This window comes from Somniosus microcephalus, chromosome 4 (assembly GCF_052327205.1).
Source record: "Somniosus microcephalus isolate GS21.2 chromosome 4, FLI_Smic_1.0, whole genome shotgun sequence".
Classification (NCBI taxonomy): Eukaryota; Metazoa; Chordata; class Chondrichthyes; order Squaliformes; family Somniosidae; genus Somniosus; species Somniosus microcephalus.
Window position 1 is genome coordinate 283,184,714 of NC_140990.1, and position 17,508 is coordinate 283,202,221.

Consider the following 17,508-nt stretch of genomic DNA (forward strand, 5'->3'; position numbering starts at 1 on the left):
AGTTTTTTTTTATACCAGTTTTTCCGTGAGGGTTAAGTCTTTAGAATTTAGAAATTTAAAAAGGAGGCGTAAGGCCTGCTTTTTACAAGGTAAGTGCTCAATTAATTAAAATTAAAACATTTTTTCCACAGGTTTATTATTTTTAAATACTTTAAAGCAAGGTAAGTTTATTTTTAGCCCCGTTAGAATATAAAATTATTTTTTTCAAAAATTTAAATTATTGTTTAAAATAGTTATTTAATGTAATTTATAGTTTATTTAAAAAATGTGATTTTTAAAAAATTTATTTGAAGGTTTACTGCTATTTTGGGGCCGTAGTATTTATAAGTCTTGACAGCTCTTCCTGTCAAGACTTATGAATGACACATCGAACTAACTGCGCCCCTGGGATACGCAAGCACTACGCGCCGGCAGCTGGGCCAGGCCCCGGATCGGAATTCCACGGGGCCCTACAGCTCAACTGCCGGCATGCAAGGTAAGTGCAGGTCGGGGGCTTGCACCCGCGGGAAGCCCCCGACCCAAATTTCTGGGCCAATATAAAATTAATAATATACAACACTTTAAAAAAAACTTCTTCCAGGAGGTAGGTTCTGAAACACTTTACAACCAATTTTCTCAATACGAAAAATACAAAATTGACAGGCAGGAGAAGACCAGCTGGACCATCAAGCCTGCCCCACACCACGATGGCTGGAGCATTTTGACTTGACACTTCCTTACAATCTCCCTGCAGCCATGCAATCTCCTAGGAGAGGCAAAAAAAAAACAGGGCCAATAAGGGAAAAAAACTCTGTAAAATTCCTCTCCAACCTTCAGGTGATCAAAACCAGTCCAGGAGATCACATGGACCAACTGTTAGTTATAAAGACACTTGCCTTCTGTTTGATGCGATCGTTATAATTATTCATTCCTATCATTAAAAGTAATTGAGTGCAATTATTTATTGCATTGAACTCTATACGATATCTTCCATCAAAATTATTTTTGATATTCCATGGGGTCACGTCAACGTTATGTAAATTTTATTTTCTACATGCAGGACAGTTTTGTAACCTTACAGCTGTAAACAGTGAAGGAAGAAATTTAATGGTGGTAATTATTTCAAACCTATGAACAAAATAGGTTCTGGGTCCATTCATTTCACACTAAATTTCCACCTGCAATTAAAGCCATCTAAAAGTAGAAAATTATTTTCCAGGCTAGTTTTTGGTTTGAAAAATGAGAGTGAGGAGTTTTTCCAAAAAGATTAGCATAACTCTCCTATACTCATTCTGCTACCCCAGGCCAAATTTTCTTTCACTCTTTCTGCAATGGACAGAATGTTTATTTAAAGTGGCAGCCAAAGCTTTGAAGTTTCACTCTCCTGCAGTAAAAAAACTTCAAAGCTTCCAAACTCTGTTATTCATTATTAAGGGTAATGAAGCAATTAAACTACCAGAAATACCTGCAATGATAAGCTGTAATGCCCCACACTAACAAAATATAAAACCATACCTTTTTTTAAATTGCAGTCTTGCTGGTAAAATAGCCACAATATAAAATATATTTTTTATAAATTCAAAGTGATAATGCTACATTTTATAGCATTGTTTAGTGGGGGAATAAGCAATATGATTTCACACAGTGCATGACATGCCGCAATTTGCGCAATGACATAATTAACACAATACATATGCATCTCGGGAACCGACTTTCAGCGCCAAATTCTGGAAGGAAGGCAATATGAGGCAAGTTCTTTAAACACTTGGGCCATTCAGAATTATCAAAATAAAGGATAACACTCTAAAATGTAATTCTTGGATCTCGATATTTGTTTTAAAATCTGTTTGGCTAATTGCAGTTCAAGTATATTATTGGACCACTTCTGAAGAAAGTGGTAAAAATAATAGTATGCAAGTAATAACTTCATATTCCTACCTTACATCTCATTGATGCAACAATCTAGCACCAACATCTTTTTGATCACACAATTTATTTTCTGTTGGCAAGTGTGGCCAATACAAATAACTATTTCTAGACTGCCAGGGAAATAGCACCTCTATGCTTCAAAACATTTGGGTAAATTTATGTCTCTTCTTTGAGTTAAACTAGATTAGACATAATTGCTAACTACCTTTTAGTTTGTAAGAAATCATGTTCCACTTAAACACCTAAAGATAATTGGCAAAAGAAAATGACTACGCCACGTCTGGACATTACTTAATGATCCCTCAATGTTTCTGTTAAAGTAACAATGGAGCTCAGTCCCTCGGCCATGCTCTATGAAACAGTTTAACTTTTCCTGGTTAATTGGTTGCTTGTTTTCTTGAGGCTTACTGATGTAAAATATTTTTACCAATTTTCTCTGAATTGACCCTTTTTTGGGCTCTGATTCTACTCCACACACGTTTTGATGCTAAAAAGATATTTGAAAAACTTGAAAACCAGAGGTTTTTTTAAAATAATTTTTTTTTTTTTTTAATGATTTTAAAGGGTCCTTAAAAATAATGCAACATAAGGAGAAAGACAGACATTCTGTTAGCATTTAGGCAGACGGCAGTGATTCAATTTAGCAGTCTGAGTGATTCTACAAATCATGAGAGCAAAGGTTAAGTGATATATGAATGTCACTAGAACTTCAGATTGAACTTATGCATTAAACTCAGCTATCTTTGTTGGGCTAGAAATTGTGGTCAGAGGCGTACCTCCGGAGTACGCCTCCGACCCGGGAAAGAATTATGAAAGTACCTGCTGGCAGCCAGACTGCGAAAACTTGCGGTCTCGGGCCTTGAGGCGGAGGGCAACGTAATGGCCCACGGATCCCAGGGATGCAGGCAGTGCAGAAGCGTACCTGGGGTCACATGGGCCTGGTCCTCCAATTAATAAGCAGAATTCATTTTAATCATTTACAAAGGGAATCCCCTAATGAGATGCAATGGAATCCCGAAATCTAATAATTATACAATTTACAGAAATGGAATTTTATTTGTAATTACATTCATTCCACCAACCTCACTAAAAATGAAATGTTGTGATAATTTTATACATCATTTACACTGTAATTCAGGTCAATATTTGCATAAACTCATTTCATACAGTGTATGTGCATAATTTAGGATATGAAAATGTTTAATTAATAGCTTCGATATCCCCTTATGCTGTTGCAAACAGGTCCGGCGCCTGCTTGCATCAACCAGAAGACTTCCGTGTGGAATCGCTGGCCAGTTGGTGGGCAAATATCCCAACTCTGCGCCAGCGATTGCTTTTTCATGGCCCCCGCGGATGTCTTGTCAGCGCATGCGTCGATAGGCTGCAAGTTCCAGATTTCGCAAATGCGCAAGCGGAAATCCCGAACTTGCAATGGATTTCAAAGGGAATCCGACGGTGTACTCACGCCATCATACACACCGCAATTTCAGGGCCATTATCTTTTATAGCCTACACTGTATATTAAAGATTAAGTGAGAATAGTGCAGTAGAATTTTCCTCCAAGGGAACCTGCTACTTTGTGTTTAACATTACACCAGGTTTTTAAAAAAATAATTGTTTATGGGATGTGGACGTCGCTGGCAAGGCCAGCATTTATTGCCCATCCCTAATTGCCCTCGAGAAGGTGGTGGTGAGTCGCCTTCTTGAACCGTTGCAGTTGGTACTCCCACAGTGCTGTTAGGTAGGGAGTTGCAGGATTTTGACCCAGCGACGATACAGGATCAGCGATATACTTCTAAGTCAGGACAGTGTGAGACTTGGAGGGAAACTTGGAGGTGGTGGTGTTCCCATGTGTCTCCTGCCCTTGTCCTTCTAGGTGGAAGAGGTCGCGGGTTTGTGAGGGTCTGCCGAGGAAGACTTGGCGAGTTGTTGCAGTGCATCTTGTAGATGGTACACACTGCAGCCAGGGTACGCCGGTGGTGGAGGCAGGGAATGTTTAAGGTGGTGGATGGGGTGCCAATCAAGCGGGCTGCTTTGTCCTAGATGGTGTCGAGCTTCTTGAGTGTTGTTGGAGCTGCACTCATCCAGGCAAGTGGAGAGTATTCCATCGCACTCCTTACTTGTGCCTTGTAGATGGTGGAAAAGCTTTGGGGAGTCAGGAGGTGAGACACTCGCCGCAGAATACCTAGCCTCTGATCTGCTCTTGTTGCCACAGTATTTATGTGGCTGGTCCAGTTAAGTTTCTGGTCAATGGTGACCCCCCAGGATGCTGATGGTGGGGGGTGCGGCGATGGTAATGCTGTTGAATGTCATGGGGAGGTGGTTAGACTCTCGCTTGTTGGAGATAGTCATTGCCTGGCACTTCTGTGGCGCAAATGTTACCTGCCACTTATCAGCCCAAGCCTGAACGTTGTCCAGGTCTTGTTGCATGTGGGCATGGACTGCTTCATTATCTGAGGAGTTGTGAATGGCGCTGAAAACTGCAGTCATCAGCGAACACCCCATTTCTGACCTTATGTTGCAGGGAAGGTCATTGATGAAGCAGTTGAAGATGGTTGGGCCGAGGACACTGCCCTGAGGAACTTCTGCAGTGATGTCCTGGGGCTGTGATGATTGACCACCAACCATCACAACCATCTTCCTTTGTGCTAGGTATGACTCCAGCCAGTGTAGTGTTTTTCCCCTGATTCCCATCGACTTCAGTTTTACTAGGGCTCCTTGATGCCACACTCAGCCAAATGCTGCCTTGATGTCAAGGGCAGTCACTCTCACCTCACCTCTGGAATTCAGCTCCTTTGTCCATGTTTGGACCAAGGCTGTAATGAGGTCGGGAGCCAAGTGGACTTGGCGGAACCTAAACTGGGCATCAGTGAACAGGTTATTGGTGAGTAAGTGCCACTTGATAGCACTGTCGATGACATCTTCCATCACTTTGCTGATGATTGAGAGTAGACGGATGGGGGTTGGATTTGTCCTGCTTTTTGTGGACAGGACATACCTGGGCAGTTTTCCACATTGTCGGATAGATGCCAGTGTTGTAGCTGTACTAGAACAGCTTGGCTAGAGGCATGGCTAGTTCTGGAGCACAAGTCTTCAGCACGATAGCCAGGATGTTGCCAGGGCCCATAGCCTTTGCTGTATCCAATGTGTTCAGCCGTTTCTTGATATCACATGGAGTGAATTGAATTGGCCGAAGACTGGCTTCTGTGATGGTGGGGACCTCAGGATAGGCCGATATGTATCATCCACTCGGCACTTCTGGCTGAAGATGGTTGCAAACGCTTCAGCCTTGTCTTTTGCACTCACGTGCTGGGCTCCACCATCATTGAGGATGGGGATATTCATGGAGCCTCCTCCTCCCGTTAGTTGTTTAATGGTCCACCACCATTCACGACTGGATGTGGCAGGACTGCAGCGCTTTAATCTGATCCGTTGATTGTGGGATCATTTAGCCCTGTCTATAGCATGCTGCTTCTGCTTTTTAGCATGCATGTAGCTCTGTGTTGCAGCTTCCCCAAGTTGGCACCTCATTTTTAGGTATGCCTGATGCTGCTCCTGGCATGCTCTTCTACACCTTATTGAACCAGGGTTGGTCCCCTGGCTTGATGGTATTGGTAGAGTGAGGGATATGCCAGACCATGAGGTTACAGATTGTGGTGGAATACAATTCTGCTGCTGCCGATGGCCCACATCGCCTCATGGATGCCCAGTTTTGAGCTGCTAGATCTGTTCTGAATCTATCCCATTTAGCACGGTGGTGGTGTCTCAACATGACGGAGGGTGTTCTCAGTGTGAAGATGGGACTTCGTCTCCACAATGACTGTGCGGTGGTCACTGCTACCAATACTGTCATGGACAGATGCAGCTGCGACAGGTAGATTTGAGAGGATGAGGTCAAATAGCTTTTTCCCTCGCGTTGGTTCTCTTACCACCTGTCGCAGGCTCAGACTGGCAGTTATGTCCTTCAGGACTCAGCCAGCTCGGTCAGTAGTGGTGCTACCGAGCCACTCTTCGTGATGGACATTGAAGTCCCCCACCCAGAGTACATTCTGTGCCCTTGCTACTCTGTGGTTACTGCATGGAGCCATTCCAGTAGTCAAAGATATCAGGGCATTCATAAATGTCTCCGTAGAGTAACCCAGAAATCAGTTCTAGGGACTGCTGTGGATGGAAATACCGGAACCAGGGAAAATCAGTACCAGTTAGTACAATATTTCCAGCTCCAGTGCATCTGGCTTGATATGAAAGCTAGTCCCAAGTATTTATTTCTGAGTTACTCAATAGAGCTGCTCCCAGACACATCTGTAACCCAAGTCATCAGAATAATCCTTACTGTAAGTGACCCGAAATGACTTGTCTCGTTGGGAGGTTAATTCATTAATAAAAGACACTATCTTCCATGTCATTTACACAAATGAAAGAACCTCCAGAGCAACATCAACAATTCAATATCTTAGTGAAGAGGAGTTTTTCTAACACATAAATGCTCAAATACATTGTCTGAAGAAGGCAGTTAATGTGCATTACGTCACTGCAGTTCACACATTTTAGGACAGTAAAATTATCAAATACTACTGACAGTAAGAAGCCAATTATGGCAGGCTGGCAGTCTTAAATTATACTGCTGGTAATACACTGCTTCTCTGCCCAGACAAAATGCAGCACTGCAATAGGCACATAGGAACAGGACTAATACAAAAGCAAAATACTATGGATGCTGGAAATCTGAAATAAAAACAGAAAATACTGGAAATACTCAGCAGGTCAGGCAGCATCTGTGGAGAGAGAAATAGAGTTATCGTTTCAGGTCGATGACGTGAAGGAGTGAAATCTGGAAGCACTTTTTCCACACAAAAGGTAGTGGATATTTGGAACTTTCCCCAAAAGGCTGTGGATACTGGGTCAATTAAAATTTCCAATACAGAGATCAATAGATTCGTCAGGAGTTCTGATGAAGGGTCATCCACTTGAAACGTGGCATAGTGGTTAGCACTGTTGCCTCACAGCGCCAGGGACCCGGGTTCAAATCCGGCCTCAGGTGACTGTCTGTGTGGAGTTTGCACATTCTCCCCGTGTTTGCGTGGGTTTCCTCCGGGTGCTCCGGTTTCCTCCCACAGTCCAAAGATGTGCGGGTTAGGTTGATTGGCCATGACAAAAAAAAATTGGCCCTTAGTGTTAGGGGGGGATTAAATACGTGGGGTTACGGGGATAGGGCTTGTGTGGGATGGCTGTCGGTGTAGGGACCGGGTGCTAGGGTTTGGATGATCAGCCATGATCTCGTTGAATGGCGGAGCAGGCTTGAAGGGCCGAATGGCCTACTCCTGCTCCTATCTTCTATGTTTCTATGTAACTCGGTATCTCTCTCCACAGATGCTGCCTTACCTGCTGAGTATTTCCAGCATTTTCTGTTTTTATTTTAGGAACAGGACTAGGCCATTCAGATCCCCGAGCCTGTTCTGTCACTGTATTAGCTCATAACTGATCTGTACCTCAACCAGCCTTTGTTCCGTGTACCTCATTACCTGTACTTATTTAAAAAAAAAAAAAAAAATCTATTGATCTCTGTATTGGAAACTTTAATTGACCCAGTATCCACAGCCTTTTGGGGAGAGTTCCAAATATCCACTATCTTTTGTGTGAAAAAGTGCTTCCAGATTTCACTCCTAAATGGCCTAGTTCTAATTTTAAAATTATTATGCCCCCTTGTCCTGGATTCACCCACCAGGGGAAATAGTTTCTCTGTACCTACCAATGTTGACCTGCATATATGTGCAGAGCTCCACTTATTACCTCTCTAATATTAAAAACATTGGAAAATAACTTGGCTTGGTACTCAACTGATTTTATACTCAAGTTGGCCAAGTGCTGCGAGACTACCTTGTAGAGGCTGTCTCATACTTCGTGCCATAATAGTCTGCAGATAGCTGACCTGACCAAGAGTTACAGAACAATTTGTGTTGGTGTGCAACTGAAGCTTTTCACAGCTGTGCAAACTGACTTACAACAGGTAACAAATTATTGTCTCCAAACAATGTTTTTAATCTATTCAACTTTTCAAAGTTAATCTGTTATAAAGCATTTTCAGCCAAGCATACCATAAGGCAATAAGAGTACTTCCTTTGAGTTCATAGTAATTTGGTGTGACCTGTGAATTTGGCAAAGCTACCTTTGCATTCTCTAACCCACTAGCTCATAAGGGAGCCCCTGGGAGTAGAAAGTTTAAACTATGTATCTGTACCCAACCTGCCTTTGACCATCAAATTCAATAGAAACTGTGGTTCAGTTAGTCAGGCTGTAAAAACAAAACAGAAGAACAATGACAGATACAAAAATGGGAAGTCAATGTTTGTAAGAATGAACCATGATTGATTTTTGGACACACAAAAATATGCATATGTCCAAAGTTTTCAGCGAAATAAATGTTTCCACGATGTTTGAAATTATTCTCCCAATAGCCAGACCCGTCTCTTTTTGTTCAGCAGTTCTAGACCTTGTAGAAGCTGTGCTGCAAATCAAATTAACAGCGTGTCTCATCCAGCGCTTGTAAAATGCACTGTAATTTCAGAATTTTTCAAATAAAGTAACAGAGCAATGGGAAACTAGGAATAAATTGCCTTTAAAAGAGCAGTGTAAACAAATTGGCATGTAGCAAATAGTTTATTAAAACTGATATTCTACTATTCAATCATCCAAACAAAAATTCTCTTATTAGATCTCCTAATGGCCGACTGAATAAAGATAGCTCCCCAGGTAGCACTAAACCAGGGGTATCCAGACGAATTCTCTTCACAGGCCATTCAGTGCTTATTCTGAAGCATGTGGATCACAAAGAAAGACTACCACTGCCACCAGCACAAACCTACTTAGGGTAGGCCAGGGTTTCTTGCCCATTTCACATCCTTTTAATACTTTGACACTTCTCCCCCTCCTCCTCAGTTCAAGGTGGCACTTCTCCCTCCCGCTATTCAAGATGGTATTCTCATCTCTCCCACCTAGTTCAAGGGGATATAAAAACAGAAAATGCCGGAGACACGCAGCAGGTCTTTTTGTATTCGTTCAAGATGGTGTTCTTCTCCCTCCCCCTCAGTTCAAGCTAGCACTTTTCTCTCTCTTTCCCCAGTTTAAAGTGGTACTTGTCTCCCCTCCCCCACCCCCAAATTCAAGATAAGGTAAGGATTGGATCAGGTAGGAGTGCACAATGCCCTCCGTGTCAAATAGCTGTGTCATCACCTACCTGACCCTACCTCAGCTCATTCACCTTCATCACTTACAAACTCAATTTCTACAATGGTCTTCTTACTGGTCTCCCATCCTCATCACTCCATAAACTCCAGCTCTTCCAAAACTCTGTAGGCCATACTGTATCCCTGTCCTCATCCAATTCCAATTTGAAATCTACCTCGCCGACCAAGTTTTTAGTCATCCCTCCTAATATCTGCACCTGTGGCTCAGCACTAAATTTTTCCTTATACCTCTATGAAGCACCGTGGATCATTTTCTACATTAAAAACACTATATAAATTCAAATTGTTGTTGTTCCTGGTCAGAAGAGCACATTACTACATATATTCGAGTCCTTGCCCCAGATTCAAACCATTCCAGGTAGAAGTCTGGGAAGTTCCAGAGAGCAAAACAGGCCACACAATCTCTACAAACCCAGGCCTGCACCTGCCTACTGGAGAATGAGCCCCACCAGCACCATGTGTGCATTCTCATCTTAAGTATAAACTCGCATCTATGACTCAGAAAATGTTTGGCTGGGTATTACAATATTTAGCTAAAATGTTCCTTGTATCGGTTTTACAGAACACAACTGGAGTTATCTATATACAATAGAATTTAGTTTTCTACAATACTCACCACAAGACAAAAGAAGTCAACCAAGTTGATGCCCACAGTAAATGCAACTTTATATGTGAAAAACACTGAAATTGTTCCAATTAGATAAATCTTCTATTTTGCACTTACTGGTAAACACCATTGTAGACTAGAAGCTGAGTGACCAACGTGGCAAGAAAAGCAATTCCTATTCCAAGCCCAAAGCCACTTCGAGATCTATCAAAGGTCCACCACAGTCCAATGGAAAGTGCTGCTAATGTAAGGGACAGCTGCATATTGTTGGCAAAGTCCACCTTCTATGAGAGACTTGTTAAGGTTAGAGAGACAGAGACAGCATTTAACACTGCATTTTTTCTTAATTATATATCCATAAAGAAAGAAATCATTTATCCCAAATATAGAAGTTGATAAACCACAAAAAATCTCAACAGAAGCTTCTATCAAAACTATGTTTCCATCTTATGGTGAAGAGCGATTATGCTGGAGTAATGTTTTGAAGAATTTCTAAAAAGTTCATCTCATAATTTTCTAAACAGTTGGAGGTAATTACTTTTTGGAATTAATTCATAGTAACTAATTTGTTTAGTTTTGTGACATGTACAGATTCTAAAACCTTACAACTAAAAATGCAGGACATTTTTCTAAGATGAATTCAAAACAAAATCCATATTTTGTGGTTTGGTAAGCAAAGATAAGGATACAGCACTAGCATGGTTGATGCCCACAAAGACTGCCACACAACGCATTACACTGGACCATTCCCTCTTGAATTTGTGTGGTTCTCCCAGATGGCTGTCAATGCATGGGTAAAGTAAACCAATCACAGCTGCAAGAACAGAAACACAGCATTGATTTTTATGACCTAAAATAGCACTTTCTTTGCATACAAGGAGTTAGGGTTACTTTAGTTCAACAGCACTGCTCAAAAACACACAAAAAACAGTTGTTTCAGCAAGCATAAACTCAGCTAACACCATACAGTATAACATTTAAAATGAATATTTAACACTGCCAAGTGGATAAGCTCTTGATGACTCTCTCCAGCTAATCAACTTACTGTGTAAGATTTGTCAAAATTTAGGATTTCAAGCGTCATAGACGAACAATTGTACTGCCAAAAAGAAACAATTTACCGAGCAGTGTGGGTAAAGTTAGTTTTGCATTTTTTCACCTTGCTTTTTCACTGACATTTTTGTAATTTAGTCTCCCAATTAAAGTCCCCCCACCCCCCAAAATCAACCTGAATCCCATTTCCTTGCTGAGGATGGACCAATGATAAACATCTGCCAACACTGCCCTAATACCAGTAGCACTGGAATAGTGGATTGGTCACTGATTCACTTTATTCCTTTCCCTCCCTCCCTTCATCTTGCCCAATTGCATCATTAATACAGGAAACTTTTTTTTTTATCCGGCACGGACGGGACCGACGTGGTGCCGGTTCATCAAAAATTCCGGATAACAGAAAGCTATAGTAAAAGATACGGAGCCGAGAGCTCCGTATAAAGCAACAAACCTGTTGCCAACAGGTTCAAAACAATGGCCACAAGTTGCAAGTGTCTCTGTAGCTTAGCAACAGTTGCAGCCACACCCTTGCACAGCAACATATGGAGGAAGGCAAGTAATAAAAGTTACCTGAACCTACTCCTGAATTTTGCCGGTTAACCGAGATTTCCGGTTATTTAGGTGCCGGTAAATCGAAAGTTTCCTGTACCAGGAACTCGGGTGCTATCATTCTATAAATAAACTACTGCACTATTAGACCACTGCGCCTTTTTAAAAGAGTTCTGCTACAAAGGACTGCTGAAGGCTTACAGTATATTTTAAATAACTATATAGAATTATGAATCTACTGTACAATTTTCAAAATCCCCAAAATTTGTTTCCATATTCATAATTCAGTTTGTGTTTAAGAAACAGTAAATTGATTACAATTTCAGGTTTTTCCTCATTAAAAAAGTTCAAATGCACCTGTAGAATCACAAGTTCTTTTACTGCTGTGCAAATTTCATTCAGCTACAATTGAAATAAATTATTTGAAGTAGATGTTAACCTCATGCACACAGCAACAAAATCACCATCATAAAATATTTTAAAAGCAATACTAAATGTGGCAAATGTGGTAATAAATGCCCACAAGGCAAATTCCAACTAACTTTTTCCATTCACGTTTGTTGAACTAATATTGTGGGGTAACATAATAAATGATTCCAGAATGTTGGTCATTTAAATGTGGAAAAATGAACCAGGTGTTTTTACAAAACTACAAATTGGTTTGAGCTTCAATATATTTAAACTCTCAACCATGATATCATGCAGCAAGTTACAGGGGTAGAGTTAAATGAATGAATGAATGCTGGAATTGAACCATATAACCAAAAAATTGTGGTTGTAGACCAACATGTTACCTTCTAACCACTTTTATTTTTACTTTTGGCATTTACATTATCACGTGAAGAGATGTGATCAATAGCTCTCACCTTTATAGTGCCCTTCCCCTTTAAATGGAATGTGCACCTCTCCTTTAGGTGTACCAGAGCAAACAGAGATATTTGTAAAAGGAAAACTTATCTAAATACTAATTGACCCCATAACACAGAAGTTAAAAATGTTGTTTCGTCACTCTTATGGCCCGTAATTTGTGGTCAGCGGCGAAGCAAAGTCAATCGCCGCTGGCACAGGAATAAAGCTGCCCACAAAGATCTTGCGATCTCTGTGGCGAGAAGTTCGGCTTTTTTGACGTCAGTACAGTGTAGTGGAAATCCCATAGGGCGATCTGCTGTGACGTCAACAAGCTGTCTAAGCAGCCAATCACAATGGGGAATTCTCAGACAGGGAAGCAGAAATGTAAAGCAGCTTTTATTCTGACTTTTTAAAAATGCTAAAGAGAGCAAAACAAAGATGGGGCTCTCACATGGGGAAAAGGTAAACCTGAAATAAACATGAACAAATGTTTGAAATATATATATATTTAAGTTTCTTAAAAATTGTAATTTTTATTACAATGGAGAAATATGACACTCCACAAAAGTAAAATTAGTTTTTCAGGGCCATAACGTTTGTTTAGTAGTCAATACACTGTTACAACCCCAGAAACACCTAATCCAACAAGGTCTAACTCTTTTAATGGGGTATTTAACAGCGATATTACTGCGGAAAGCGCAAGTTTTCGTCAGTTTCACTGATTACACTGATTGCCGGCACAGCGTAAACTGTGTCGGAGCAGTGAATGACTGATCGCAACTTCAGGATTTCCACATTTAGATGCGCATGCACTACATCCTGAAGTTGCAATCAGTTTCAAAGGGGTAATAACAGCAAATGCTGTTCGTTCGCTGTCATTACCCACCGCAAACTCTGGGCCAATATCTTCAAACAGCTGCCAATAACCAGATATGGTTACTGACAGGTGTTCAAACGTAAGGCAGCAAAAGTTTCCACTTGTTCATTGTGGGGGTCAGTCAGTAGCACAAATGCTCTGTTCTCTCAACATATTTCATTAAGGTTATTTGTAAGAAGTTTTTCTTCTTAAAAAAGTGATTTTATGTACTGCTTTGGTAGCTCAAATTTCCAATTAACTCAATTGTATTTCTGTAGATGAGTGGGGGTCAGGGAGCCTTGTACAACAAATTTCAACTTTCATAAAATATAAAAGATAACATATCACTAATTAAATCATATAACTATATGGACAGTGATAGTACAATGACAAGGACAGAACAATAATAGTTTTCTTGCAGCCCTTACATAAAACCAAAACTAGTTTAGTGTCTTACAAAAAAGTAAAAATAAAAACTAGACAGATCTGTAAGTTTACAGTATAAAGTAAAGGAATTCTATATATAAAGTTGCTTTAAAAAATGAAAAAAAAAACACCCTTGGCATTATTCTGCTCTAGACCTCAAAGGTCACACACACAATCAAAATGCAACTACTCACAAATAGAACCTATTATGTTGCCTTTAATTTTCTTGGGATAATGATCATGAAATAATGTGGTGGATCAAACTGCTGATATGCATGCCCTTGTAAAATAAGTTTTGTTAAGGTGTAACTGTTTTGCTCACGCATTCTTTGGTAACAGGTGCTTCCTAAAATACAATACAGGTCCACAATCCCTTATCCGCAATTCCGAAATTCGAAAAGCTCTGAAAACCGAAAGTTTTTTCATGGAGCGTCACCCGTGTGCACGACATGACCCGAGTGGCGGCAAACACACATGCGTCTGCTGCTCTCTGATATTTTTTTGTTATTTTGTGATTTTGAGTTTAATTTCACTGTGAAAATATTAATGTTTGCGCTTACGGGGTGCTGCCCAGACCCCCGCTAGGATGTTACCGTAATACCGTTCTGAAATCCGAAAAATTCCAAATTCCAAAACACATCTGGCCCCAAGGGTTTCGGATAAGGGATTGTGGACCTGTATCACAAAACAGAACGTGTTGTGATTACTTACCTGATGCTGTACCACAACATGGTGGAACCCACCAAGCAGAAGAGAAGATGCTGGCAATGACATCAGGAGGAAAAAGGGTAACATTTCTTTGTATCTGTAATAAGTTCAATACAAGTGCTAAGAACACACCAATAGAAAATAGGACCACTCCCCGAATAAGCAAGTTCATGTTCTGGTTTGTGATGACAGAAAGATATAGGCCATGTCCGATCTGCACAGTTGTGGTTTTGTTTCTTTCCTCCTCTGCCATTTATGTAAGGGTATTTGAGTATCTGTCTTCTCACAGATGTTGGCTGTAGGAGTGTACCTCCACTTAGCTGGATCTATTTTCGCCCTTTAATACACATCGTGTATGCAACCTACAAAGAATTGAAATACAACATGCTATACAATTACTACAGTAAACAATCTATGACAGATTACATGAAACAAGGATTATTTCTACATAATGGAGTAGTCCCCTTAACAAGCAAATGAGCTACTGAACTACGCGAGATGAAAAATACTATAGGCATTGATGCAGGTGGTGGACAGACAGATCACTATGCTGCCAGCGAGAGGCCGAACCATTTTGACGGTCAGGACACATTTTCATTCAACTGGCAAGCTGCCAACACATTGAGTGCTGATAGACAGCTTGCCATTTTCGTGGAAGGAAGAGATATAGGTGGCAAATTTGGCAGGCCACCCACAGGGCGTGGGCCTACATAGCAAGGTCACTATGTTGCCAGCAAGGGACTAGAGAAGGGTGACTTAAGAGTATTTATTGAAGGGGGTGGGGCGATTAGCAGCGAGATGTGTCAATGAGCAATTATGCTCATTCTGCTACTCAAAGAGCTAACTATGTTCCCAGAGCTGCTTCCAACAGTCCCTTTAAGGGACACTGGTTCTGGTCGTTTCTCGCTCCGTGTAGTGGACAGTTCCAGCATACAGCATGTACAGCACTAAAATAGCATTGGCGACCCAACTATGTGAAAGGACCCCGCTATGCAATGGTAAATGAGAAGCCCACCTGTTTCCAAAGGAAGCCTGAATCGAGGCCCACTCAAAAATAGCAGTTTTATGTTTTAAATTGTAGAGCTAAGACTATGATTTCTTTAATTTAATGACAGATTAACTGATATGCGGCAATGATTCAGGGACAATTCTAGTCTCTTCATTAGCAATGGCAATTGATTTGCCCTTTCCGCTGTGGATCCAAGTGTCTTTATTTCAAAGGTATCTTACGCAAATTATTGACAGTTCTGAGTAGTTCTTTTTTTGCTCAAACTTTTTCTGAATTCTGCCCAAATTCTGTTTGTTCATGCAATCCCCTTTCTTCCTTTCATAAGCACAATGCATTTCGGGAATCTGATCAAGGTCAAAAATCTTTAAGCTTTAAGACTAAATAAATTATGTTCTAGACATTATAACAATCTTCTTCCTATAAAACGTTCTGCTCAAGCAAATTCCATATCTGTAAATGATATCAGAACGTCATTCAATTGCCAATAACCCATCTCGAGGATTAAAATTCACAATGTTATCTGACCACTAAATCCAGGGAGAAAAAAATCAGTTTTTGTCTTATTTGAATGACTTGATTCATTACTCTGTTTGTACAACTCAAGTATTGTTTTGTACTATGGTACCATCATCGAAAGAATTAACTCTGTAATTGAGCACTCCCTGTAGGCAACTGATGAAAAATGGTCATTGCAGAATTTTAGGCAGAATGACCTACTTCTTACCCAGCTAATAAAAGGATGTTACAGAATTCTACTGCAAGTCTCTTTAAATAGTAGAATGTTTATGACAAAGTTCAACTTGTACACATCACCCCACTTTATATAACATAAGAAGTAGGAGCAGGAGTAGGCCATACGGCCCCTCGGGCCTGCTCCGCCATTCAATAGGATCATGGCTGATCCGAACCTAGACTCACGTCCACTTCCCTGCCTGCTCCCCGTAACCCCTAATTCCCTCATCAGCTAGGAAACTGTATCTCCATTTTAAATTTATTTAATGTCGCATTCCCTGCTCCGATTGGCTCCCCATGGCTCACGTGATCCCAGGGGAGTGCAGTCCAACACTACCCAGAACCATGATCTATCAACTTGTAGCTCTGTACAACAATATTGCTAATAGCACCTTATGGTGTGGAAAAGTCATGCAACTTTCCCACTCCTAATAACTATCTAGTAACCCCTTTTGGAAAATGTATGAGTGTTTGGGTGGATCTTGGGTGAATGCCAGATTGGGTGCAATTGTTATATCGTCCACGGTCAAATAGCCTACCTAAACTCACTGTCTAGGATCACACATGAAGAATGGCCACTTGAGAAAGATACTGCGGATGGTGGTAGCACTCGTGGAACTGTACTCTAATATAGTCAGCACCTTCACAAAAGGGAGAAAAACAGATATATAGCGAGCTTCAGCTGGATCTACCTTTTCACCCCAAAAGTACTACACAATTTGGGAAAGTCAGCCTTTGCCTTTTCTAGTACCATATTATAGAACTCACTGGCCAGTGGTCTTGAACAATCCTAATCAGTATTCAAAAAGCTTTTATATTGCTACTCAACACTGAACTATGCCTGTAATGGGAACTAGGTGTCACATACTGTAGCTTTCATATTATCCATGCTCTACCTCTCCATCTATATCCATTTGTACTATTGGAATTATATTAGCAATGCCCATCTGGACCACTTTGACAAGGAATGATTAGCTGGTTCAAGTTAAATTGAATTATTCTATATAAAATATTTTTTTGCCCCAAATATTTTCTAAATGAATAGAAAGCATTAATTTTGTTACTGAAATCAGAGAAAAAGCTTTAACTGTCATTTCACAATTTTAAATTTAACTGCTGGCAGCTAAGATTTTTACCTATCCTGAACAGGTATTCAGCATCACATCAATTTGCATTTATATAGTGCCTTTAACGTAGTAAAATATACAGTGCCTTTAACGTAGTAAAATATCCCAAAGTGCTTCAGGGGCATAATACAAGAAAATAAATAATTAACCAAAAATAATCATTTCATAATCAATTTGTGTCTGTGAAGTGCCTTGGGACATTTTTCTACATTAAAGGCGCTATATAAATACAAGTTGTTGAATATTCTTAATCGAAACCCTACCCAACTGAGTGAAGTTACTACAAATTAAATACAAATGGAACATGGAGAGGAGTAAATATAATATAATACAGGGATCCAGAAGGGAAAAAAGTTAGCAACTTTCAGGCATACAATCTTGATCTAAAGAATGTTATATTTTCTAAGAAACTAAGTTTTGAAGAAAATCTTATTTCACCC

The 17,508-nt window shown here is 40.4% G+C and overlaps 1 protein-coding gene across 4 annotated transcripts in view; it reads right to left on the reverse strand.

Annotated features, from left to right (window-relative positions):
- The window catches only part of insig2 (insulin induced gene 2), a 36,740-nt gene that overhangs the window by 13,795 nt on the left and 5,437 nt on the right, over window positions 1–17,508 (reverse strand). For 2 of the 4 annotated variants that reach the window (XR_015078202.1, XM_085986556.1), the window contains exons 2-4: window positions 14,204–14,562; window positions 10,449–10,573; window positions 9,877–10,043 (exon numbers count right to left, since the gene is read on the reverse strand). Coding sequence is in view for 3 of the 4 variants with exons in the window: in XM_085986556.1 (XP_085842682.1) it covers window positions 9,877–10,043; window positions 10,449–10,573; window positions 14,204–14,453 (542 nt within the window). In the remaining variant the exon portion in view is untranslated. The remainder of the gene's footprint in view (window positions 1–9,876; window positions 10,044–10,448; window positions 10,574–14,203; window positions 14,563–17,508) is intronic. The other 2 variants (XM_085986557.1, XM_085986558.1) reach the window with 2 other exon arrangements.